Source organism: Biomphalaria glabrata, chromosome 2, assembly GCF_947242115.1.
Source record: "Biomphalaria glabrata chromosome 2, xgBioGlab47.1, whole genome shotgun sequence".
Classification (NCBI taxonomy): domain Eukaryota; kingdom Metazoa; phylum Mollusca; class Gastropoda; family Planorbidae; genus Biomphalaria; species Biomphalaria glabrata.
This window is the reverse complement of record NC_074712.1, coordinates 53,088,177-53,114,567: the sequence shown is the minus strand read 5'-3', so window position 1 is coordinate 53,114,567 and position 26,391 is coordinate 53,088,177. Positions and strand designations below refer to the sequence as shown.

The following is a 26,391-nucleotide window of genomic DNA, read 5'->3' as shown; positions in this document are numbered from 1 at the left end:
ACCACCTCTCTCGTTGATACTACAACCACCTTTCGTGTTGATACTACAACCACCTTTCATGTTGATACTACAACCACCTCTCGCGTTGATACTACAACCACCTCTCGCGTTGATACAATACAACCACCTCTCGCGTTGATTCTACAACCACCTCTCGTGTTGATTCTACAACCACCTCTCGCGTTGATACAATACAACCACCTCTCGCGTTGATACAATACAACCACCTCTCGCGTTGATTCTACAACCACCTCTCGTGTTGATACTACTACCCTATACCAGTTAGCATTATCAAGTAACACTAGTAATTATGCCTTAACCCCCCCCCCCCCTTTTTTTTTCCCTTCTTTTTCTACTGTAACATTATCCTAAGTTGTTAATATCGCGTCGCATGTAATACCCCCGCCCTCCCCCCCCCCCAAACACTCTTTTGAGATTAGCTTCAGTATGGCATATACTCTAAATCCCTGGCTCTCTCTAGTGTCACAGAGATCTCAATATTTTTGTATTGAATCGTAGGTTTTAATGTGTCTACTTTGTCTGTTCAATCCCGTCACATTCTTGATTTGTCGCATTACGTCAGAGATTACAGGTTTGGGAAAGTTTGGCCTTGAGAACACCCGGGTAGACCACACACGAGGGTCCTGGGTTCGCCTCACGACTCCATTCCATGTGGGGGGCTTTGGTACATGGTGGAAAGGGGGTGGGGGTCTAGAGACGGTGACATCTATCCCATTGGAGACTGCATAGCAACAGGGCCAACAGATAGATTCACAATGCAAGGCAACAAGGCCAAGAGATAGATTCACATTGCAAGGCAACAAGGCCAACAGATAGATTCAGAATGCATAGCAACAGGGCCAACAGATAGATTCACAATGCATGGAAACAAGGTCAAGAGATAGCTTTAGAATGCATAGCAACAAGGCCAACAGATAGATTCACAATGCATAGCAACAAGGCCAAGAGATAGCTTCAGAATGCATAGCAACAAGGCCAAGAGATAGCTTTAGAATGCATAGCAACAAGGCCAAGAGATAGCTTTAGAATGCATAGCAACAAGGCCAAGAGATAGCTTTAGAATGCATAGCAACAAGGCCAACAGATAGATTCACAATGCATAGCAACAAGGCCAAGAGATAGCTTCAGAATGCATAGCAACAAGGCCAAGAGATGACTCGCATGGCTGATTTTGTTTCACTTTTTTTGAGTTAAAGACACTTTGTGTGTTTTCGTCCTTCGGTAACTTGAGTAAGTCTTAAGGATAAGTCTAGACTCAATGGGAATGAGGAGACACATTGTAATAGACAAACAACTCTATATCCAAATATTGGTATTTTCTCTTATCAATTTGATAACATTTCATCATTTAATGTTTGGACTTTACTGACACTCATCTGCATGTCATCATTTGTCATTAGAAAGCTTCTATCAACTCACTCTGTCTCGTAAAAAGTTTATACATGTTATTTCTCTGGCACCCAATCTCAGACCAAGCTAAAATTTTGCACAATTATTTCTTTTACCTGACAACACAATAATCAATTTAAAAAAAACAACTAATTAGTTAATCAACTATTTATAATTAATTATTTTGTTTGGTATCTGGAACAAGAGAAAGAAACTGAACTTGACTGGAACTGGTAGTATAAGCCAAATATGAGAGGTCGCCGCTCTAAGTTGAAACAGACAATATATAACTATACAATCTTCTCTAATTATAAGTATATCACTAGCAGAGTGGTTAGCACGTCGGCCAGAGGAAGCGTGAGCCACGAGTTGGAATACACGCCCCCCCCCTTTGTTTTTTTAAAATGCTTTTAAAACCAATTACGGTCAAATCCCCCCCAGATCTTCCTTTCTGTCTCCCCCCTCCCCATTTTCCCCACTGGTCCAGACAAGTGATAGGATCATAGCGTAGTGAGAAAGTGATAGGATCATAGGGTAGTGAGAAAGTGATAGGATCATAGTGTAGTGAGAAAGTGATAGGATCATAGTGTAGTGAGAAAGTGATAGGATCATAGCGTAGTGAGAAAGTGATAGGATCATAGCGTAGTGAGAAAGTGATAGGATCATAGCGTAGTGAGAAAGTGATAGGATCATAGCGTAGTGAGAAAGTGATAGGATCATAGCGTAGTGAGAAAGTGATAGGATCATAGCGTAGTGAGAAAGTGATAGGATCATAGTGTAGTGAGACAAGTGATAGGATCATAGCGTAGTGAGAAAGTGATAGGATCATAGCGTAGTGAGAAAGTGATAGGATCATAGCGTAGTGAGAAAGTGATAGGATCATAGCGTAGTGAGAAAGTGATAGGATCATAGCGTAGTGAGAAAGTGATAGGATCATAGTGTAGTGAGAAAGTGATAGGATCATAGTGTAGTGAGAAAGTGATAGGATCATAGTGTAGTGAGAAAGTGATAGGATCATAGTGTAGTGAGAAAGTGATAGGATCGTAGTGTAGTGAGGAAGCTAAAAGCATGAAATAGCGCTAAACAAAAACAATGGGTAAAAATAGTATTAATTGCACAGATTTAGTGTTGTTGTTCTAGATCTATTAAAAATTTAATGACATGAATGATCTAAAAACTTATTAATACAATTACTTTTTTTTGGGTTGTATTTTAAGTATTTTTTGCTGTCCATGTTCTAATTGCATGACATTTCCCTGACCTACATTGACATCTTTACATCAGCTTTGCTTCATTTCCAATCTTTATTGATTTCATTTTTTTATTTTTTTAAGTTGTCTGTTTTCTCTTTGATCGTACAGCCTTGTTGGGCTGCTTTTTTAAACGCTAGGTAGGAAAGAAAGGAAAAAAACAACTGCTGCCTGGTCGTGTTGTTAGCGCTTCGGACTGTAAAGTTCCCCTTTCAGACCTGGCGGTGGGCAGATGTGGTCACACTGGTCCCGACGTTACACCCCGCTCTCTGTCATTCCCCCTTGTAGTCCTGCAGAAAGTTCTCTTGGACACTATTCCCTCTGAGGAACTTGTGAAACTTAACAAGAGAAGATCACTCACGTTCACCATGCAAGCTGATTGGTTCAATGAGTTTACATTAAAACATTTTTTTTTGGTCATCATCTCTAGCAATCTGTTGTGACAACAGAATGTCAAGTTCATTTCTAGACCATTGAAAGACATCTAATTAGGAAATATCGCTTTCAAACACAGGAATATCTATGGTTCAACACCAGTGTGACGACGCCTCTCTCCATCAAGGTGTTAAATTCTACAAAGTTAGACCACGCCTCATCCCTTTAATCAGTTATTTATTGCCGGAAAGTCAGACCACGCCCCTTCCTCCAAGTTGTAGTCAAACCACGCCCCTCCATCAAAATGTTAAATGATACATAATAAGACCACGCCCCTTCTATCTTCTATCTATCAATTTGTTCAATGCTACAAAGTAAGACCACGCCCCTTCTGTCTATCAAATTGTTCAATGCTTCAAAGTAAGACCACGCCCCTTCTATCTATCAAGTTGTTCAATGCTACAAAGTAAAACCACGCCCCATCTATCTATCACGTTGTTCAATGCTACAAAGACCACGCCCCTTCTGTCTATCAAGTTGTTCAATGCTACAAAGTAAGACCACGCCCCTTCTATCTATCAAATTGTTCAATGCTTCAAAGTAAGACCACGCCCCTTCTATCTATCAAGTTGTTCAATGCTACAAAGTAAAACCACGCCCCATCTATCTATCACGTTGTTCAATGCTACAAAGACCACGCCCCTTCTGTCTATCAAGTTGTTCAATGCTACAAAGTAAGACCACGCCCCTTCTATATATCAAGCTGTTCAAGGCTACAAAGTTAGACCACGCCCCTTCTATCTATCAAGCTGTTGAATGCTACAAAGTCAGCAAGCTAACACAAAGTTAAATACAAGTTTAAAAAAACAACACTTTTTTGTTCTGTTTACAGCACACACATACTCTTAAAAGTACACACACACACACATCCACACAGATTCACACACACACACAGATAGTTGAACATCCTGTTAGTGAAGTGATAGCACGGCCTGGACTGTAGTTGACACACTGTTTGATTGGAATGGGACACAAATGGACACACAGACACAGTATCAGCTGCAGTGAGTCCCATTCGGTTGTTTCAATATAGAAAGCCTGTAGTAGAGACGCTTGTTGTTGCTTACCCTAGCCCTCAATCCACTCCTCACTTAAAATAGCCACATTAAGATGCACACATTAATATCTTCGATAAATGAATACAATTTTTTTTTTTAAAAAGTTCTTTTGTATCTCAATGAATAATGAAAGTCATAAATCTCGAACTCGTCGTGTTTTGTCACGTGGCTTCAAAAGTTTCACATTTTACTTTATTACAGTGTGTGTGTGTGTGTGATTCCTTGTTAGGTCTGTCTAGTAGTCCGCCATGTTTTCATATGTCTTTTCATTTCTCATTGAACTTGTTGAAACCGCGTAACGTTTGTTGTTAATTGAGCAACCTATCCCCCCCCCACACACACACACACATCTCAAGGAAGCCTGCAGTTCAAACTTCACATCTTTCTAAGGGAGGAGTCCAGGTGACTAGAACCACTGCAGGAAATGTTCGGGTTTGACTAAGTCACTGCGAATGTTGACCGGCTCAGCACGTGCCAGTAGACTGAATGGAAACGTTTCTTGACTGCATCTCTCTGTCCATGGCCAATGGTTAAATATCTTACACAAACTCCTTTGTTGGTCTTCCTTGGTGAGTACACAACATTCAGTATTGTCCATGAAATCTAGTATCTCCTAAATCTGCTTCCAATAAATCCAGTTTGTCTTGTTGGCCGGACTATGGACCCGGTGATGTCATGCATGGAATAGCAATCGTCTGTCACAGAGACACGCGGGAATTAAACATAAAAAAAACCCTAACTTCTGTTTTTTGTTTCTGTTTTTGTGGGTGGGGAGATAATTCGTGTCATTCTTTGGCTAAAGCAGCTCACATTACATACTTTAAAAAAAAAAAAAAAAAAGAAAGGAGTTGTCCTTCTTGGCTTAGCTTGCACTTTACGATTCCAAATGCAAGGGTGGGACCTCATGATTTTCAGCCCGTCTTAGATCTACATCCTGATTGTACTCAAGAATACATTTCATGTCAGCACATTCACATTCCAGTTTAGTCCTTTTTTGTTTGGGTAAAGTTAATGCCGTATTAAAATATTTCTTTCCTTATGTATTTCTTTGTTTATAGAGCTATGAAAGTAGCGTACACAGCAGGGCAATCTTAGGACAAAGTAGCGTACATAGTAGGGCAATCTTAGGACAAAGTAGCGTACATAGTAGGGCAATCTTAGGACAAAGTAGCGTACACAGCAGGGCAATCTTAGGACAAAGTAGCGTACACAGCAGGGCAATCTTAGGACAAAGTAGCGTACACAGCAGGGCAATCTTAGGACAAAGTAGCGTACACAGTAGGGCAATCTTAGGACAAAGTAGCGTACATAGTAGGGCAATCTTAGGACAAAGTAGCGTACACAGCAGGGCAATCTTAGGACAAAGTAGCGTACATAGTAGGGCAATCTTAGGACAAAGTAGCGTACATAGCAGGGCAATCTTAGGACAAAGTAGAGTACACAGTAGGGCAATCTTAGAACAAAGTAGCGTACATAGTAGGGCAATCTTAGGACAAAGTAGCGTACATAGTAGGGCAATCTTAGGACAAAGTAGCGTACATAGTAGGGCAATCTTAGGACCAAGTCATCAATCTGCAACACAGATGGTTAGGAGAGGAAAAGGCTTTGGGAAAGGGGGGGGTATACTTGACGAGAAAAATGTGCAATGAGTGAGTTACCTTCCCCTTAAACTTCTACACATTATGTCCCAACCCATTTTAATAATTGTGTAATCAATAATACCTAAAAAAAAAAAAATAGTCTCACATAGACATCTACAATCTTAAAATGGAATTATGTTGAATTGTTTCTAAAATTAGTTTTACAGTTAGTAGTTTCTTTGTTGGCATTCTGCTTCAATAATTCCGGTTTAAATTTGAAAACATTTTTTTAAGAAAGTTGAAAGTTGACTATTTGCCAACTACGGTAGCCTACATAATCACTTTTAACAGCTGGAATTATTCTTTTAATATTAAAGATATTTTTCCAATGATTATTATTGTTAATTAATTATATTTTGGCTGGAAAGTGTAGATTTTGTTCTTTGTTTCGTAGCTTGCTAAATGTTGCAATGTTTTGTTTGTCGAAGTGTCCAGACAGGGTCAAGGTTACTTGGGTGTGAAGCAAATGGTGAGCTAGCACGCGGGCTACGTCATTGACCACCATCTTGTTTTCGTTTTATTTGTATAAATTAGTTTAAAATTAAAGGTATTTTTTTTTTTACGGCCCATCCGGTCCGATTTTGATCAAATCCAAACCTAATAGAATGAGAAACCCAAAACTATCATCAGCGTCATAAAGTAGGAATTGATTTTAAAATATTTATTTTTCATCACTACCGGTATGTTTGTTTTTATTGTGTGATGCCCAAATGTTTCATAGGCCAGCTCAAAAATGAAGAAAAAAAAAACAAACTATTTTATTTAAGACAATGCATTTGGGGGATGATTTTCTACTTAAGTTTTAAACCAACTATTTCACTTAAAAATGGGAAGGATGAATTTAAGTGAAACATCTGCTTTGGTCCACTGATTATGTCTTCCTAGTCTAGCTTCCTAGACAGTCAAACACGTACTCCACGATAGAGCTGCTCAAATGCCCCAGAAATTAAAATCACCATTTGCCTTTTTCTTTCTTCTGAGTTTCATTTAAAATCCACTTCAACAGGTTATGATATTATTTCAGTAATTTTGAAATATTTTTGAACCAATGTTTTTATTCGGTGCATTGAAAAGCCTCCCGCCACATAAGCGTGCTCATGACTCCACTTTATCTAGTCAGTCCACTTCATTTAGTCAGTCCACTTCATTTAGTCAGTCCACTTCATCTAGTCAGTCCACTTTATCTAGTCAGTCCACTTCTTTTAGTCAGTCCAAAATATCTAGTCAGTCCATTTCATCTAGTCAGTCCATTTCATCTAGTCAGTTCACTTTATCTAGTCAGTCCACTTCATTTAGTCAGTCCACTTCATCTAGTCAGTCCACTTCATCTAGTCAGTCCATTTCATCTAGTCAGTCCACTTTATCTAGTCAGTCCACTTCATTTAGTCAGTCCAAAATATCTAGTCAGTCCACTTTATTTAGTCAGTCCACTTCATCTAGTCAGTCCACTTCATCTAGTCAGTCCACTTTATCTAGTCAGTCCACTTCATCTAGTCAGTCCACTTCATCTAGTCAGTCCACTTTATCTAGTCAGTCCACTTTATCTAGTCAGTCCACTTTATCTAGTCAGTCCACTTTATCTAGTCAGTCCACTACATTAGGAAAAGTTTTGACTACGAATTGAAACAAATTCACTTTCAAAGTCAAGATTTCAAATTGTTTTGGTCGAATTCTGCAAAATTGGACTATGATGAGTTGAGAACCACTGCTCCACTATATTCTATCACGTTGAGACGTGACACATAAGCTTGAGAACCACTGATCTACAGCCACGAAGCCTATTTCCACTGCATCTCCACCCTATTGATACTTTATACATTTTAGCACTTAGTTGAACTTCAGTCAGGAACAAATCTGGGCCAACATAGATGGGGGGGAGGAGGAGGAGGGTCTCCGATGTTTGATGACTATTTAGTAGCCAGATAAACCACAAGCAAAACAAGATTTGAGAATGAACTCTAATAATCTTCTGTTCGATATTGTCAAGGGAGTCTACTCTCTAAGAAGAATGTAAAAAGAAACAAGAAGACTGGCGATTTGGCTTCTGACCTACATATCAGAGTTATTTACCTTGTTTCATAAGTACAACCCAGGGCGTTGTCTTGTAACTCTAGTCTGCTGTACAGGACTTTTTTTTTTTTTTTGCGTTCTCATTGTTGAAATCTATTCTTTCGCATTAGCATGCTTCGCCTTCAGTCCTGTTTGTTACTGTTACCTGAATTTCAATTGTATTACTGCTTGTACCATAGATGCCTGTACATTAGGATTGTTTAATGAAAGATATCTTGTGCGAGCCTAGGACAACTCTAGACCCTCTGGACTTAAGTGAACGGGAAAGATCTAGGAACATTTTTTTAAAAAAGCAAACGAAAAATAATTGTATACGAGTGAGAGTGAGAACCCTTCATAACCACCACCACTGCTTAAACTTTCACCTATATTTACAAAGACTAAACTCGCAGTGTAAAAGTGACTCTCTATATTAAGAAATAAAATCTGGACTGTCAGGTCAACAAATAGTTCCATTGTCTGAATGTTTGTTTAAGGTTGTTATTGTACAGTATCTTACAAGGTTGTTATTGTACAGTATCTTCCTCTCCCCCCCCCCGCTCAACGCACGCACTCTCTCTGTGTGTGGAGCCAGTGAGGTCTGGGTGCTAATGTCACGATGCAACTCACGGTATTGATTGTATTGCCCCCCCCCTCTCTCTCTCTCTCACACACACAGTGTGTGCAGGCTGACTGTTTTCAGGTACCTGACCGTCATCACAACAAAAAGATTTGTCTGACTTATGTTCTTAAGGCTTGTTGTTTGTTGACCTCATTCAAAGTTTGATGCTGCAGTTTGAGAATCACTGCCAACACAAGTGTAGAACTTAGGTCACGATGTAATCATATTGAACTGTCTCTTAAAAGCGGAATTTCGATGGGAAGAATGATTGGAGGTTTTCTGACAGATACAATTGTTGTCTGGTCTAATTGGCAACTACTTTTAGGTGAATACACCACAAGCAGCTAAGAAATCACAAAGTCAGAAGCACTACAACCAATCATTACATTTTATTTTTAAATAGAATTGAGCGTGCGCTCTTGTTTGACACGATTTATTTTTCTGGCAATTCAGCACCACCCCAATATCTTGTATCTTCATATCTTTCAGACTGATTCAGTGACATTACACCAGTCTATCATCGTGGAAGCGTGGTCGAGAGGCTTGAACTTGGCTACCTATGAAGGGGGCTCGAGGTTCGACACCCGACTCGGGCAGAGTTGTGTTTACTGAGCTTCTAATGGCAGCACGGGAAACCTACTCCCAAATACCCCCAAATTCCCCCCCCACACACACACACACACTGGTCCACAAATGAGATTGGACAGCTCTGAGCATGCTATAAGCATGAAAGTATATAACAGCGATAATTTATTTTATCATTAGCCATTTAGACCGATTCAGTGACATTACACCAGTCTATCATTAGCCATTTAGACTGATTCAGTGACATTACACCAGTCTATCATTAGCCATTTAGACTGATTCAGTGACATTACACCAGTCTATCATCAGCCATTTAGACTGATTCAGTGACATTACACCAGTCTATCATTAGCCATTTAGACTGATTCAGTGACATTACACCAGTCTATCATTAGCCACTTAGACTGATTCAGTGACATTACACCAGTCTATCATTAGCCATTTAGACTGATTCAGTGACATTACACCAGTCTATCATTAGCCATTTAGACTGATTCAGTGACATTACACCAGTCTATCATTAGCCATTTAGACTGATTCAGTGACATTACACCAGTCTATCATTAGCCATTTAGACTGATTCAGTGACATTACACCAGTCTATCATTAGCCATTTAGACTGATTCAGTGACATTACACCAGTCTATCATTAGCCATTTAGACTGATTCAGTGACATTACACCAGTCTATCATTAGCCATTTAGACTGATTCAGTGACATTACACCAGTCTATCATTAGCCATTTAGACTGATTCAGTGACATTACACCAGTCTATCATTAGCCATTTAGACTGATTCAGTGACATTACACCAGTCTATCATCAGCCATTTAGACTGATTCAGTGACATTACACCAGTCTATCATCAGCCATTTAGACTGATTCAGTGACATTACACCAGTCTATCATTAGCCATTTAGACTGATTCAGTGACATTACACCAGTCTATCATTAGCCATTTAGACTGATTCAGTGACATTACACCAGTCTATCATTAGCCATTTAGACTGATTCAGTGACATTACACCAGTCTATCATTAGCCATTTAGACTGATTCAGTGACATTACACCAGTCTATCATTAGCCATTTAGACTGATTCAGTGACATTACACCAGTCTATCATTAGCCATTTAGACTGATTCAGTGACATTACACCAGTCTATCATTAGCCATTTAGACTGATTCAGTGACATTACACCAGTCTATCATTAGCCATTTAGACTGATTCAGTGACATTACACCAGTCTATCATTAGCCATTTAGACTGATTCAGTGACATTACACCAGTCTATCATTAGCCATTTAGACTGATTCAGTGACATTACACCAGTCTATCATTAGCCATTTAGACTGATTCAGTGACATTACACCAGTCTATCATTAGCCATTTAGACTGATTCAGTGACATTACACCAGTCTATCATTAGCCATTTAGACTGATTCAGTGACATTACACCAGTCTATCATTAGCCATTTAGACTGATTCAGTGTCATTACACCAGTCTATCATTAGCCATTTAGACTGATTCAGTGACATTACACCAGTCTATCATTAGCCATTTAGACTGATTCAGTGACATTACACCAGTCTATCATTAGCCATTTAGACTGATTCAGTGACATTACACCAGTCTATCATTAGCCATTTAGACTGATTCAGTGACATTACACCAGTCTATCATTAGCCATTTAGACTGATTCAGTGACATTACACCAGTCTATCATTAGCCATTTAGACTGATTCAGTGACATTACACCAGTCTATCATTAGCCATTTAGACTGATTCAGTGACATTACACCAGTCTATCATTAGCCATTTAGACTGATTCAGTGACTTTACACCAGTCTATCATTAGCCATTTAGACTGATTCAGTGACATTACACCAGTCTATCATTAGCCACTTAGACTGATTCAGTGACATTACACCAGTCTATCATTAGCCATTTAGACTGATTCAGTGACATTACACCAGTCTATCATTAGCCATTTAGACTGATTCAGTGACATTACACCAGTCTATCATTAGCCATTTAGACTGATTCAGTGACATTACACCAGTCTATCATTAGCCATTTAGACTGATTCAGTGACATTACACCAGTCTATCATTAGCCATTTAGACTGATTCAGTGACATTACACCAGTCTATCATTAGCCACTTAGACTGATTCAGTGACATTACACCAGTCTATCATTAGCCATTTAGACTGATTCAGTGACATTACACCAGTCTATCATTAGCCATTTAGACTGATTCAGTGACATTACACCAGTCTATCGTAAACCAATCTCTTTGAATAAATCTAAGGCCAGATTCTGGTTCGAATGTTGTCGACATTTGTTAAGACTCTTTGGTTTTTGTCGACATTTATTAAGACTCTTTGGTTTTTGAGTATTTCGAAGTCCAGCTTCACAAAGAAAGTCTGGGGCTTTCCTCACAACGTCCTTGCATTTAGTCTCCTGATTGTTTGGCAGGAATAGGGTTCCACCTAGCGCTCTCAAACATTCACCTTGCGATTTTTTCAGACTCGTTCTGGTCAACATTTTCTGTTGTTTTACCCAGAGACATGAACGACCCTGACCAGAGACAGTTCTTTCTGGAAAGGTTGGAGACAAGCAATATTTTGCTCATTGGTCTTTTACTCGAGATTGTTTGCATGCATTTCGACTCGTTTCCTGGAACTCTCTCTCTCTCTCTCTCTCTCTCTCTGATAGTGATAGGACAGAGCTATGGTTTTTAACCTGTGACCCATGACCCTTTCATGTTACTATTTTTGACTCTTTAGTTCTATGGTTTGAACGTTGAACAGTGGCTCTCAGTAAACTGCGCTGATCTAGAACATAAGAGCAGAAGTTGGAGATAACAATTTTCACAGCCCCCCCCCCCCTTTTTTTTTTCTCGTTGCAATGTAAGCACCAATTATTTAAACTAATACGTCAATAAGAAAACAAATGCGCTTCGACTTGGGTTTTTTTTTGTTGTTGTTGTTTTTGGTTTTTTCAGAACACCGCCAGAGAGATGAAAGATTCTTTAGTCTCTGGAACATTTGACATCACACGATGGGCGGAGCCGAGAAAACTTTGCGGCGGTAGTTTCGAACTTTCAACTATTACGTCATCCTGTTGAAGGTCATGCATCAGTGCAACAAGTTGCAAAGACATTTTCATGTTCACATTGTTTCAGGCGATCTGGTCAGGAATCCTGAAATGTACTTGACCTCCTTAACATCTAAATGCACCCGACTTCCGGCTGTCTATTGAATGCATTTTTGGGGGCTGGTCTGTAAATGCTAAAATTTTAGATTTGAGAAATCCAGCCTGCAGTTAAGACTTGGTGAAATATTTTAAAATGGTACCGAAATTTATTATAATACATCTTCCTTGTATACTTTAATATTGTTTATTGACCAATTGTCCACAGGTCAACTAAGTGAATGGTGCGAGGAGCTCGGCCAGTCCTTACTGCTGAGGCATCCCAAGAACCGACCCCCTGACGCCAACAAAGGACCGCCCCAGCCAGGCCTCAACAATATGCACCCACAGATGCACAAGGCAATGCAACCTATGCACCCGTGAGTACTCAATGGGCTTGTTTGTCATCTCACACACGCACACTTCTTACCACACATCTAGCACCACACCTTTCCCACACATACACCTGTCAGTATACACATCACTTACACGCCTCTCATAAGTTGAGATACATTCATTGTGGCTATTGGAAAACAAATGCATTGAAGCTATATCTTGTCAAGTTTTCCCACAACCCTAGCCACTTGCTAGTGTGACGTGATCTCTATGTGTTGGTGTGACGTGATCTCTATGTGTTAGTGTGACGTGATCTCTATGTGTTATCGTGACGTGATCTCTATGTGTTAGTGTGACGTGATCTCTATGTGTTAGTATGACGTGATATCTGTGTTAGTGTAACGTCATCTCTATGTGCAGACATATTCGCTTCATTTGTTAAGTGTGGCCAAGGGTCTCAGTACCATCAAGTTACAGAATAATCAATTGTCCTACAGTCCATCTATCTATCTGTTTGTCTGTCTGTCTACTGCCCTACCTATTTCAATCTATTTGTGTCCTATCCTAACTGTACCTGTCTATCCATCCTTTCTTCTGTACGTTGTCTTCATTGTATGCGTCGCGGATTTTGTTTTTGTTTTTTGGTTCACTTGAATAAATGATCTTCATAGTCTACCTATCGACCTACTTACCTGTTGTGTCTATTGACTTAGATTATCTTCCATTTCCTCTCATTATCTTATCTGTTAGCTCCTGCTTCAACTCTTCTAACCAATGTTTCAGTTGACTATTGACCAGGTCTCTATGACATTTCAAAAGAGAGAGAGAGAGAGAAAAGTTACATTGGCATTCGTTATTGACATCTGTTGATGACATTTCGAGGGTGACATTTGTTATTCAGCAACTGACATAACTTTGCGATGTTGTTGTTGCTGGTATGAAACGAATTAGTTAAAGATGTTTCGGCACAGGCTCCTGCTCGTACACCTGCAAAACAAAACCCGGCCTATCGGCTGCCCCGTGAACAGGCCACTTGTTTAGTGGAGTGATACTTCTCTTTCAAACCAGTACATCTTAAAGGACCACGTGATCGCGCTGCGCACACCGGTGAGGGAGGGAATGAGTTGACGTGCAAGGAAAGGGAGGGGGAGATAGAGCCGCAAACGATCCAGGCCAGGCCACAATGTTGTCAGCATCTAACACGATTTTTTTTAAACGATTGTTTTAACAGTGATTCTCAAATCTTGAAACAGGTCATCGTATTCCTTAAGGTGTCCTCTTTCACAAGGGAGATTATCCCAGAATGTCATTCTTGTGTCTTTTTCACGCCGAAGTGTTTTCCAGAAAGAGTTTTTAACGTCATGCAACTGTCCACTGGTCATCACTGCCCACTTTTTACCTGTGCTCTCTGTTTTCTCCTGCCCAGTTCTTCCTGTCTACTGCTCTCTTAATTCTTCGACACAAAAATATTTTTCTGAATGTATCAAATTAATGAGAGGGGATAAAAAGAAGTTAATGAGTCCGCCATTGATTGCCTTGGCCCGCCACTGACTGCCTTGGCCCGCCACTGTCTGCCTTAGCCCGCCACTGACTGGTACCCCACCCCCAGACTTCTTGACCCCACTGACTGCTTACCCCCCCCCCCCCCCCGCTGACTTATAGACCCCAATGACTGCTTGGGCCCCCAATGGCTGCTTGGGCCCCCCACTGGCTGCTTGGGCCCCCCACTGACTGCTTGGGCCCCCCAATGACTGCTTGGGCCCCCCACTGGCTGCTTGGCTCACGTATTCCTCGCCACATTCCCTCATGCCACAGGGCGCGTGGATGGCGCGAGACAGTATTTAAGGAGTCAATGTGGTGGGGGGAGGGGCCACGTTGTAACAACAAGACTAGCTCCGAGTGTTTTACATAGGTAAGTAACAGATGGGCCTTGTGCTGGAAGGGCTCTGACAAATATTGAAATCATTACTGCAGACGACATATTGTGTATTTACTCTGTTATCTACACAACAGACTCGCTAAGTTATGTACACACGTAATCTAGACCACGGAGCGACACAACAGCTCGCACTAGAGAGTTGAATGGCGACCAAAACAACCAGAAATAAAGGCATGTACACCAGGCATTTGAATCATTGATTAGTAGAGTGGAGACCTCATAGCAATTAATAAAGACTGCTACTCAACATCTTTAGACGGCTGGCTAGTTTTTTTGTCTCCCTATTTTAGGACAAATAGTGTCACTACCAAAGAGTTGACATGGTCAATTGATGGAGTGGGGGGGTCAACTGACCACACAGTATAATCATTAAACAATTGAGATAATAGATCTACTTCTGGAACCAAGTTTAGTAAGGAGAGAAAAAGTCCGTCGTAACATGTTCATGTGTTGGCATTTCATTGTCGACCCTTCCTCGGTGAAGTTGTGTTTGTGCGTGTGTGGGTGGAGAGGAAAAAAGAGTTTTGATGCTTGAATTTGGGACTTTAGTTCTTTATCTTTGTTCTTTATCTTTGTTCTTTAGTTCTTTTTTTTTTCTTGTGAAGACAAAACAGCCACAACAGATTTAGATGTAACTTTAATGGGACAGGTCTTTCCGATTTTCGTATAGCATGACGTGGCACCATTATAGAAGACCTAAATTCTGTGGGCATGAGCTTTGAAGAGGCTGCGGGAGTCGCCTGTGACCTATCTTTGAAGACAGAACCTGCCGGCCCTATGCGCCAAACGTCGAGGGAGGATCTAGATCTAAATCCACATGTTTGTTCCCATCTAGGCGTGCACTCACAATTATGTAAACATTTACAGTTAACAGTGAAAGAGTTGATTGATTGGGCAGACATTTTCTTTTGTACTCAATCCATGTCCGAGAAGTTATGTGCCTGGAACATTTCAAGAACTGATTAGTTCTTTAGCTCTTTATCTTTGTTCTTTAGTTTTTTTTATCTTTGTTCTTTAGTTTTTTATCTTTGTTCTTTAGCTCTTTATCTTTGTTCTTTAGTTCTTTATCTTTGTTCTTTAGCTCTTTATCTTTGTTCTTTAGTTCTTTTTTTTTCTTCTATAATTTAGTTCTTTTTTTTTCTTCTATAATTTAGTTCTTTTTCTTAACTTATAAAAAATCGTGGCTCTTTTCGCCCAATGTTTACGGCCTGGACGGAGCTATCCTGGTGTGGACATGTTCATTAGAGATTGTAGTCATTCAGCCGTTAAAGGCAACTTGTTTTATGCTCTATTAGCACTAGGAAAGAAAGTATTTAGATGCTTCTCTTATATGGAACTAGAAATTCTCTTTGTTTTGTTGTCTTTCTGTGTAGTACTAGTAGATTGTTTTCTTTGTGTGTTTATGTGTATTTGTAAGTAGTGTTTTGTGTATTACGGGTGCTTCTACTATAAATGTATATATATATTGCGAAACTCAATCCAGACATTTGTGTAAGTTTTCAAGTCGTGTATTGGGCTTATTACACGTGTGTTTGTGTCACTGTGTGTAGGTGATGAGATGACTTGGACCAAAGTTTGCTGACATGTCACACTCAGGTTAGAACACACAGTGCTGGTATCTTAAGTTGTCTGCTCTTGCTGGATACACACACACAAACACACTTCTTCTCTCTCTCTCTCTCTCTCTCTCTCTCCCTTGCTCTAACTCTCCATCTCTCTCTCACACACACACACACGCACCGACTTCTTTGAATGAAAGCTTGATAGCCTTGTTGTTTTCCTTGAAACTATCGCTCTAGGTCAGTGCAGTGAGAAATCAATCCGTTGATAAACACCAAACCGCCATGCTAGTGTAATAAGCACGCACTTTTCAGCCATTGTACTGGCTCACTAATCCTCTAGTTTGTTGTAAGGCGTACGTGACATGGCACTAGAGTTCACTAGACGTAGTGGCCGAAAGATCTGTAGATTGCACATAATACGAGTGCCACTGTGATCGTCCACTGCTCGTGTTCTGATGACGTTGTTGTCTCTCGTGGGTTTCTACCTCTTGGAGTTGCTGCCAACTAGACCAGTGGAGAACCGGTGACCATGTCCAAGACTTAGATCTAATAGGCACGAAGATACTGCTTTAAGTCATAGATACTTCCAATCCAATTGGTAACTAGAAACCAAATTTGTTTTAAAAAATGTGTTTTCTCAGTACAATGAATTGACTTCCTCTATGTCATTAATTTGAGCTAATTCCAGGAACATACATGTCTTCCGTTTTACTCACACTATTTCACATACAGTATAAACATAATCACAAACATATAATCCCCATAAGCTGACATGTACTCATACATATAATCTCTTGTGCCGATGTGCCTAAAATCAAAATCAAATCAACATATAATCTCTTTAAAGCATATACACACTCAATCTTATTCATGGGATACAAATATTGACATTCTTATTGTTAGTGATTATTCTCTAACTCAGTGGTTCCCAAACTGTGTTCCGCGAAATATTTTAGAGTTCCGCGGAGACCTGATTAGGTGTTACCTTTACCCAAGCTATTGGAGAAATGAGCGAGCAGTCCTATGCAGTGTATTATTTCCACAGGCGATTTCATCAACAACGGAAATCAAATTCTTTACTAGCATGACTATAAACTTTGTACTGCTGTAGATTTGACTCTCATTTGAAACAAAGATACAAAGATCAAACATTGAATAATTTATGGTTTGTCTGAAGAGTGCTAATAATAATAATAATAATAAGGCTAGTCTTCGAGTCCGAATGCAGTATTTCCCGTGGCTGCGCAGTCCCAGCTGTGACCTACATATTTTGCCACGTCCAGGGCAGGCCTAACCATTGTCCGCAGGTGGTCGATTTAGATTCTCTTTTCGCCGTCTGCGTTTGTCCTCGGCAGCAGATTTTCTTTTGGTCTCGAATGTGTATCCAGCGGCCTTCGTGAGTGATCTCCAGCTGTCTCGTTCTGAGGCCGCATGCAACCAGGTGCTCTTTCTATGTCAGGCAAGGAAAGTTGACGGCTAAGCTGGTCTTTGAAGCGTTTCCGGGGGGGGGGGGCGCCTCTGTTACGTCGACCACCTTTTAGCTCACCAAAAAAGACTGCCTTTGGCATACGTTCGTCTCCCATACGGGATACGTGCCCTGACCAGCGTAACTGTCGGACCAAAAGAAGTCCCTCTATACTGTCCATAGCGTGAAGAGTGCTGCTACAACATTTGAAAACGAACGTTCGTGATTTCATGTCCGTTTCTTACAATCTAGTTTTTGGTGACTCCAGGATATTTCTTAGTGCTGTAGGTGGACAACAATAAGACCAAGGTCAGCTATTAGAATTCAGCTTGTACCAATATCATGTGTCATTCTCTTCAAAAGACTTAATACCAACAAACTGATTAATCCTTATTTTTGTCTAATACTTATGTCTCTATTTAAAGTTAGTTTTATATTTGAACATAAAAAAATAATGCTAAATTTAGAATAGGTTTAATTTTTGGTTATTGAAACAAATAGGAAATAATCCAACTTAAAAAACTAAGCAAAGTGTTCCGATGAATTCATGGGCGTAGCTAAGATCGCACCCCCACAAAAAAAAAATGTGTGTGTGTGTACATAGTTAATCTTTTTTACATTCTAACCCTTCATTCTTTCGGAAGAGGTTTATTGTACCTTAGAATAGGTTCTTCCTGGAGTTAGTGGAAGAATTGTAGACTCCCCTCCCTTGCCAGCTAGGGGGTCTTTGGGAGCGCTGTGAGCTCCCCAAGCCCCGCCGCCAAGCACTATTTCCTTTATTGAAAGCCAACAAAATGCATATTCTGAGGTATCTACACTGCATTATTCTGCTATTAAAAAGTTTTATTTCAAAAACCTTATGTGCTATTCTTACTGACTTAGATCCTCCCTCGCCTCGGCGAATTGGGTGCAAAGCTGCCTCCACAAAATCTGTCATTGACAATGTCTGACGCTTATTTCCATCTGCTATGAAGACCTACATGAAAGTGTGGCGCCAAAGTGTACTAGGATGTCCCTGTTTGCGCTTTCCTCGTAATGGTCTCCATGTCATCACAACTCTTATTATGCGTAATTCATTTTGTCGGAGAACATGTCCCGCAAACCTCATGCGACTTACTGTCACAACCTTACTAAGGGGTCGGCGCATGGCATAGGATTTCTTTGAGTGAGAGTCATAAAATTCCGATCCCCCCCTTCGGGGTCCATATTTCATTTCGAGGGGAGAGTTGAATAAAAATAATAATAGATATAACACACTCAGTGACTACAGTAATAGGAGAACTGAAATATTTAGAAGTTATATCAATTGATATATGATGATAAACGTGGAAATGCTTGGATCAGAGATAACACCCTAGATGATAAACGTAGAATTGCTTGGATCAGAGATAACACCCACGATGATAAACGTAGAATTGCTTGGATCAGAGATAACACCCAAGATGATAAACGTAGAATTGCTTGGATCAGAGATAACACCCAAGATGATAAACGTAGAATTACTTGGATCAGAGATAACACCCAAGATGATAAATGTAGAATTGCTTGGATCAGAGATAACACCCAAGATGATAAACGTAGAAATGCTTGGATCAGAGATAACACCCAAGATGATAAACGTAGAAATGCTTGGATCAGAGATAACACCCAAGATGATAAACGTAGAAATGCTTGGATCAGAGATAACACCCAAGATGATAAACGTAGAATTGCTTGGATCAGAGATAACACCCAAGATGATAAACGTAGAATTACTTGGATCAGAGATAACACCCAAGATGATAAACGTAGAATTACTTGGATCAGAGATAACACCCAAGATGATAAATGTAGAATTGCTTGGATCAGAGATAACACCCAAGATGATAAACGTAGAAATGCTTGGATCAGAGATAACACCCAAGATGATAAACGTAGAAATGCTTGGATCAGAGATAACACCCAGGATGATAAACGTAGAAATGCTTGGATCAGAGATAACACCCACGATGATAAACGTAGAAATGCTTGGATCAGAGATAACACCCAAGATGATAAACGTAGAATTACTTGGATCAGAGATAACACCCAAGATGATAAATGTAGAATTGCTTGGATCAGAGATAACACCCAAGATGATAAACGTAGAAATGCTTGGATCAGAGATAACACCCAAGATGATAAACGTAGAAATGCTTGGATCAGAGATAACACCCAAGATGATAAACGTAGAATTGCTTGGATCAGAGATAACACCCAAGATGATAAACGTAGAATTGCTTGGATCAGAGATAACACCCAAGATGATAAACGTAGAATTACTTGGATCAGAGATAACACCCAAGATGATAAATGTAGAATTGCTTGGATCAGAGATAACACCCAAGATGATAAACGTAGAAATGCTTGGATCAGAGATAACACCCAAGATGATAAACGTAGAAATGCTTGGATCAGAGATAACACCCAAGATGATAAACGTAGAAATACTTGGATCAGAGATAACACCCACGATGATAAACGTAGAAATGCTTGGATCAGAGATAACACCCAAGATGATAAACGTAGAATTGCTTGGATCAGAGATAACACCCACGATGATAAACGTAGAAATGCTTGGATCAGAGATAACACCCACGATGATAAACGTAGAAATGCTTGGATCAGAGATAACACCCACGATGATAAATGTAGAGTTGCTTGGATCAGAGATAACACCCACGATTATGGGATTGTATCTATTGCCGTGGGAGTCATAGTCATTTTTTTTTTAGTTATTGTGATTGACTCCGTTATGGTGGAATCAAAAGACAGGAAGGAGCGATCTAAAATTGCACGCAATTCTAGATGTAGGAAAATTTTTTTTTTTAATCCAACCTTATATTGAGTGAACGGAGAGGATCGCCCAATGGCTGCCATATTTCAATAATAATCTCCCGTTTTTAATATTAAATCAAATTATTAAATTACCACAACTTAATTAACTAACTGTTTTTCTTTCATTGATTCATTTAGTCTTCGAAAATGAATAATTTGTGCGAAATTTCAACTTGATCCGAGAATGGGAAGTGGGAGAGAAAAAAAAAACGTGCAAAAGAATCCACCAGACAGACGGACAGACAGACGGAGTGAGTAAATATAAGCTTCGTAACAAAGCAATCTTCCACGTTGAAGTGATTTACTTTACTGTGCGTCCTCTCCAACGTCAGCAGCAGATTTGTTCGTGGAACTCTTTTTTCCCTCCATGTTTGAAGTCGACCAGAGCTCCGGACTGTGTTTTACTAGCTCTATGTGTAACAATCGTACACAAAAACACAAGACTAATGTAGGTCAAGTTATCAGCGGCCCTAGTCAAATTATCAGCCTCAGGATGGAGGACTTAAAGATAAGAGGTTAGCCACTTGAGAATTTGTAGAGTTTAAATCTGAAACACTTCCAGGTCATTGTAGTTGTTGTTCAATATTCATAAGTTACATCAAGCAACCAACATATGTGGTCAGTTTTGACCATCTCACTGAGGCTACTCCGGACTTGCTATATGTAATACATTTTGATTCCAATGTCTAGAAGTTTACATTGACACATGTTTACTGCACTTTTCTTTGTTGGAAGGAGAGGGGGGTGGACATAGGGCAGCTCATTTAACGGTTTCAAAGGGTGCCATGGCCAGCACAACTACCAACCACCCTAATTTCCCTGTTGGAGTTGGGTTTACTCATGGGCGTCCTAAAAATCCCAAGTTCGAACTATAGATCTCCCTGGTCCGGAAGTCAAAAGACTTATCCATCTGCCACCACGCCCATGGTCTTAATCAGAAGACTTACAATCGAACTTAATCGAACATTTAGGATTTCTGTCAAACAATGATGACTTGGAGGAGAAGATGTCCTGACGGTGTCAGGCTCTACATACATGTTTCCATACATGGCCTAGACTCTGTAGACTATACTAGACAGGGGGGGGGTCACTTATGACACTGACCTTATCGTTGACAACTTAACAGAGGAAGCCACATATGACACTGACCTTATAGCTGACAACTGGACAGGGGGAGTCACTTATGATTTTGACCTTATAGTCTATATTCCGCAAGGACAATGCTATCCACAAGAGACGCGCAGCCTTGAGGATTGCGAGCTTTCTGCCTGACTGAAGGAAGTTCTCTACAATTTCTCTGCCATATTTTCAAGTCTGACTGGCTAGTATTGAAACTTTGGACAGAAAGGTCGCCTGTGACTGATAAAACATTTTTTTAAAATAGTCATTTTCGCAAGAATAGATAAGAATCGATATGCTGTTTTTGTTAATTGCGAGTTAGCGATCAGCTTGATGGTATCAAGACTGGGTCTGCAAGAGAGTTCACGCCATTTTCTCGAGACGAATTCATACATAAACTCGTTAGTTGAAATGTGAATACCCTCAGGGCTACACCAACCCGAGTTGAGAAGCACTGCAGTAGATGAAACACTGGGTCGTTTGGAAGCAATGTTTGTGGGAAGAAAGGCTGCAGGTTCGGGGTTTCAAATCTTTGTCTTACTGCACTCATTGGAGAATTTGAATACTTTCTTTTCTCTGATGATGTTGAAAAGTTCATGTCATGTGACCAAACAGGAAGATGAACACTAATATAAATAGATTGTATTTAATGTGTGTGAACATTGACTTTCAAAGAGAAACAGCGTTTATATGTAGTGAACACTTTATAAAGTCAATAGACTAGTCAACACTTTATAAAATCTAATATCATTAATAATAAAAAAATTTGGGGGAGGGGGAGGGGGGCAGCTAATTTTTTTCTTTTTATCTTTTGGTGGGTTCTCTTCAGCATTGAGAGAATACGGGCCTTAAGATAAAATGGTCCTCTACGGGCCTGTTTGTATGCGTGTGTGTGTGAGATGAAGGGGTGGGGCTTGCCCATGTTTGCTGCGGCCGGTATGGACAGGTAGACTTAGTGCTGTGCTGGGACTGCACTATTTGTGTGACATCGTCGGCTGATACCTCCATTTTTTTTTTTTTTTTTTTGTGTTCGCTAAATGTTTTGAGATCCCAAGTGAGGCGGGGGGGGGGGGCGTGTTATACTTAAGTGAAAAAATAGGGAGTGAGGAAATTAAAAAGACCTTCACCGGGGGTGGGGAGGAAATGATTATTTTAATGTGTTTGTTCTGCATTGACTAAATGTTCTTAAATAGTCCTTCTACTGCTTATCAATCTAAATCTGGCTAGAGCACATTGACATTCATGTAATAACACTGAACACATCTTGTCAGTTATCATGATTAAAAAAAAACAACAAACAAAACTTGTACCATATAAAAACAGTAGTCAATATTTTATTTTGAAGCGTCGTGACTGTCTGTACCGTGTGTTCTACATTTCTAAAAGGTGACTCGAGGTGTCCTCAACACTTGTAGTATTGTCTTCCTTATCGCCTTCACTCCAATAGCTTGCTACTAATTTGTTTCTTGTAAAACGGTTAGATTAAGTACCCCCTCCCCCCCCCCCCCCGAACTAGTTCTACTTTCTGTCCATCTTGTGTCATAGTTGTATTTTGTTTGACTAATGTACACACATACACACACTTCGCTCGCGTCTGACAGAAAGGCAGTAAGCTAAACAACGAGCTGTCACACGAGAAGTAGAAACTTGTCCCCGCACAGACGTCGTGGGGTCAAAGTTCGCGCATGTACACATTCTGTCTGTTGTATAAGGTCTCTGTACACTTTGATTGCTTCAGCTTGGCTTTGACTTGTTCACAAGTGCCGATTACTGCTGGGCTATTTATAGTAACACCTTCGTCGATAAAACTTGTTAGCAAGCAGTGTGTGTGTGTGTTTGTGTGAAGTAGTGCATTGCCTGTTCAGTTGAATGTTGCTGTATGTTGATAGATTGTTTATGATGCCTTTTGTTGGGCCATGTGGAACGTGGCGTAGGGCTAATAAACCGACAGCTTATGTTGATCAATGAGGTCACGGCCAGTATGCAGAGGAATGACAGCGAGCCTGAGTGCAGGCCAAGTCCTCATCGTGGCTGCTTGTCTCTGCTAACTTTCATCTACCTAGCAGTCCAGGAGAGCATCTCGCTTGGAGAATTGAAATGCATCTTCACGTAGGGCTTGGGAGAGTTTAGGCCCAGGTCGGAGATGTTCATTTTTATTTTTCGCCATATTCAGTTCACCGTTTTCTATCATTCAAAATGTTGTTTCATTAGGAACAGAAAGTCATCCTTCATTTAAAACAGATATCCTTCATTGAGAACAGAAAGTCATCCTTCATTAAAAAAAGATATCCTTCATTGAGAACAGAAAGTCATCCTTCATTTAAAACAGATATCCTTCATTGAGAACAGAAAGACATACTTGATTGACAACAGAAAGACATCCTTCATTGAGATTAGAAAGACATACTTGATTGAGAACAGAAAGACATCCTTCATTGAGATTAGAAAGACATACTTGATTGAGAACAGAAAGACATCCTTCATTGAGATTAGAAAGACATCCTTCATTGAGAACAGAAAGACATCCTTCATTGAGATTAGAAAGACATCCATCAATGAGAACAGAAAGACATCCTTCAATGAGAACAGAAAGACATCCTTCAATGAGAACAGAAAGACATCCTTCATTGAGATTAGAAAGACATACTTGATTGAGAACAGAAAGACATCCTTCATTGAGATTAGAAAGACATACTTGATTGAGAACAGAAAGACATCCTTCATTGAGATTAGAAAGACATCCTTCATTGAGAACAGAAAGACATCCTTCATTGAGATTAGAAAGACATCCATCAATGAGAACAGAAAGACATCCTTCAATGAGAACAGAAAGACATCCTTCAATGAGAACAGAAAGACATCCTTCAATGAGAACAGAAAGACATCCTTCATTGAGATTAGAAAGACATACTTGATTGCGAACAGAAAGACATCCTTCATTGAGATTAGAAAGACATCCTTCATTGAGAACAGAAAGACATCCTTCAATGAGAACAGAAAGACATCCTTCAATGAGAACAGAAATGTATCGCTTGGAACAGAAATACGCCCGAAGAGATAAAACAAATCGTACAGACTTTGATAGGGAACACGATACTATGAACGACTGACTTGAGGAAACAACAAAATGACTTGAGAAAACGTAATTGGCTAGCTCTATCTAGTGCATAAGACAATACAATAGTTTCAGTTTGCAAGCTTAAGTTCTCAATACATGTTGCAGTGTAAGCGCCAATCTGCCTGCCTCTTTTGTTTCTTTGGCCTGTTCCTTAAGAATCGACTACTATGACATCCTTGCTCCCCGCAGACAGGAAGATGGTGGGGAGGGGGGGGCAGAGTTCGAACCTGGGACCATCGACACGACAGTCCAGTGAGCATACACACGACCAGGCAGCCACCTTGCTATTATATGTAGCTCTAAACAAGGGCACATATATAATCTCTTGTGTGTTCAGATGCATCTGGTGTTACACTTCTGTTAACCCGTACACAAATACTTCAGATCTGCGCTAAAGAAATGTATACACCTAGTTTAGACTAAACAAATATGCCCTTTTAAAACTTGTCAAATCAATGCTGCATGAGGGTTGAACTGATTTGAGAAAAAAAAAAATCCTGTGTTCCATTAACCTAGATCTAGATATTTCGAACACAGGACGTTACACGAAACAAAAAGAAAGTGTGTGTATACCTCCGGTATCGTGTATTGATCCGAGTATCGAAACTGCCCCGTCATTTGTCACGTATCGGGAAAAAAAAGTTTTACTTGTATTGGTTACTGGCCTTAGCTTGCTGAAAAATGAATGAATTCCGTCTCGAGTTTCAATGGCGTGCATCTTACCGACGACCTGAGCAGGTAGTTGTGTATGGGGTGGGGGGATGGGGGCGCCCTTGTGTTTTATTTCTTCACGTCTGCCATGTTGGATCGAAACAAAAAAAAAAAGTTAATTGGAATTTTAAAAGCATTTATATGAATGTCGTATATAACTTTCTAAAGGGAGACAATAAAAACAATGTCTTTTAAAGTACCGGTATAGTTTTACTGTTGTGATTTAAGAGTTATGACAGAGCTATGTAGGGTAGCAACTGTCTTCAAGTCATTCGGGTGTGTTATTATAAATAACTTTATGCCATCTTTCTCGGTCCATTGTTCTTCTTGTTAAGACAGACAGACAGCTACTAAGGACGCTGTAGATTCTAAATTAAAATTTTGGGTAATTCCGTTGAGAAAAAAATGTTTCTAAGCATTTTTCTTTTTCTTTTTTTTTTTTTAAAGAAAATTGAAAGTACATCCCAGTCTATAAATAAACAATACAATTTTTGACAACGTTGTGCCAATAACCCACACGTTTGTAGGACAACGAACTTGTTATGAACAAATAAAATATAAGAAACTAAATTCAAATATTTTAAGTTGAAAACAAAGGCAACATGACTTTAAAAAATACAACTTTCTGTTTAGCACATGATTAGGGTCAGTTTCAAAAGTGATCCTGATTTAATATTAAGTAGACATAGATTTTGTTTTCTAACATGAACAGTAACTGAAGCTAAGAATTACAAAACATGAACAGTAACTGAAGCTAAGAATAACAAAACATGGATGTTCCATTGGGTGTTTTGTACGTTCAACTTTAGGAAGAACACAGAAATGACCACAGTAAATGACTTCTTCGTCTAGACGTCCTGTTAGAACTAAACAAGTGTAGGTCTTTTCATTCACACACACACACACTTGCTGTTCTACATTCTCTAATCTTTGACTTTGCAGACGATGTTGTCTCTAGTTCCTCCAGGTAAATCACTGCTTTACGTATCTGACGAGGGAGAGGGGGGAGTGACATCATGACATCGCGTTCACTCGACTGGA

At 39.8% G+C, this 26,391-nt stretch overlaps 1 protein-coding gene across 15 annotated transcripts in view; it reads left to right on the top strand.

Moving 5' to 3' along the window:
• LOC106077154 (zinc finger MIZ domain-containing protein 1-like) overlaps window positions 1-26,391 on the top strand; it is a 389,001-nt gene that overhangs the window by 326,204 nt on the left and 36,406 nt on the right. For all 15 annotated transcript variants that reach the window (XM_056021400.1, XM_056021414.1, XM_056021410.1 and 12 more), the window contains one exon: window positions 12,474-12,624. In XM_056021400.1, coding sequence (XP_055877375.1) covers window positions 12,474-12,624 — 151 coding nt within the window. The remainder of the gene's footprint in view (window positions 1-12,473; window positions 12,625-26,391) is intronic.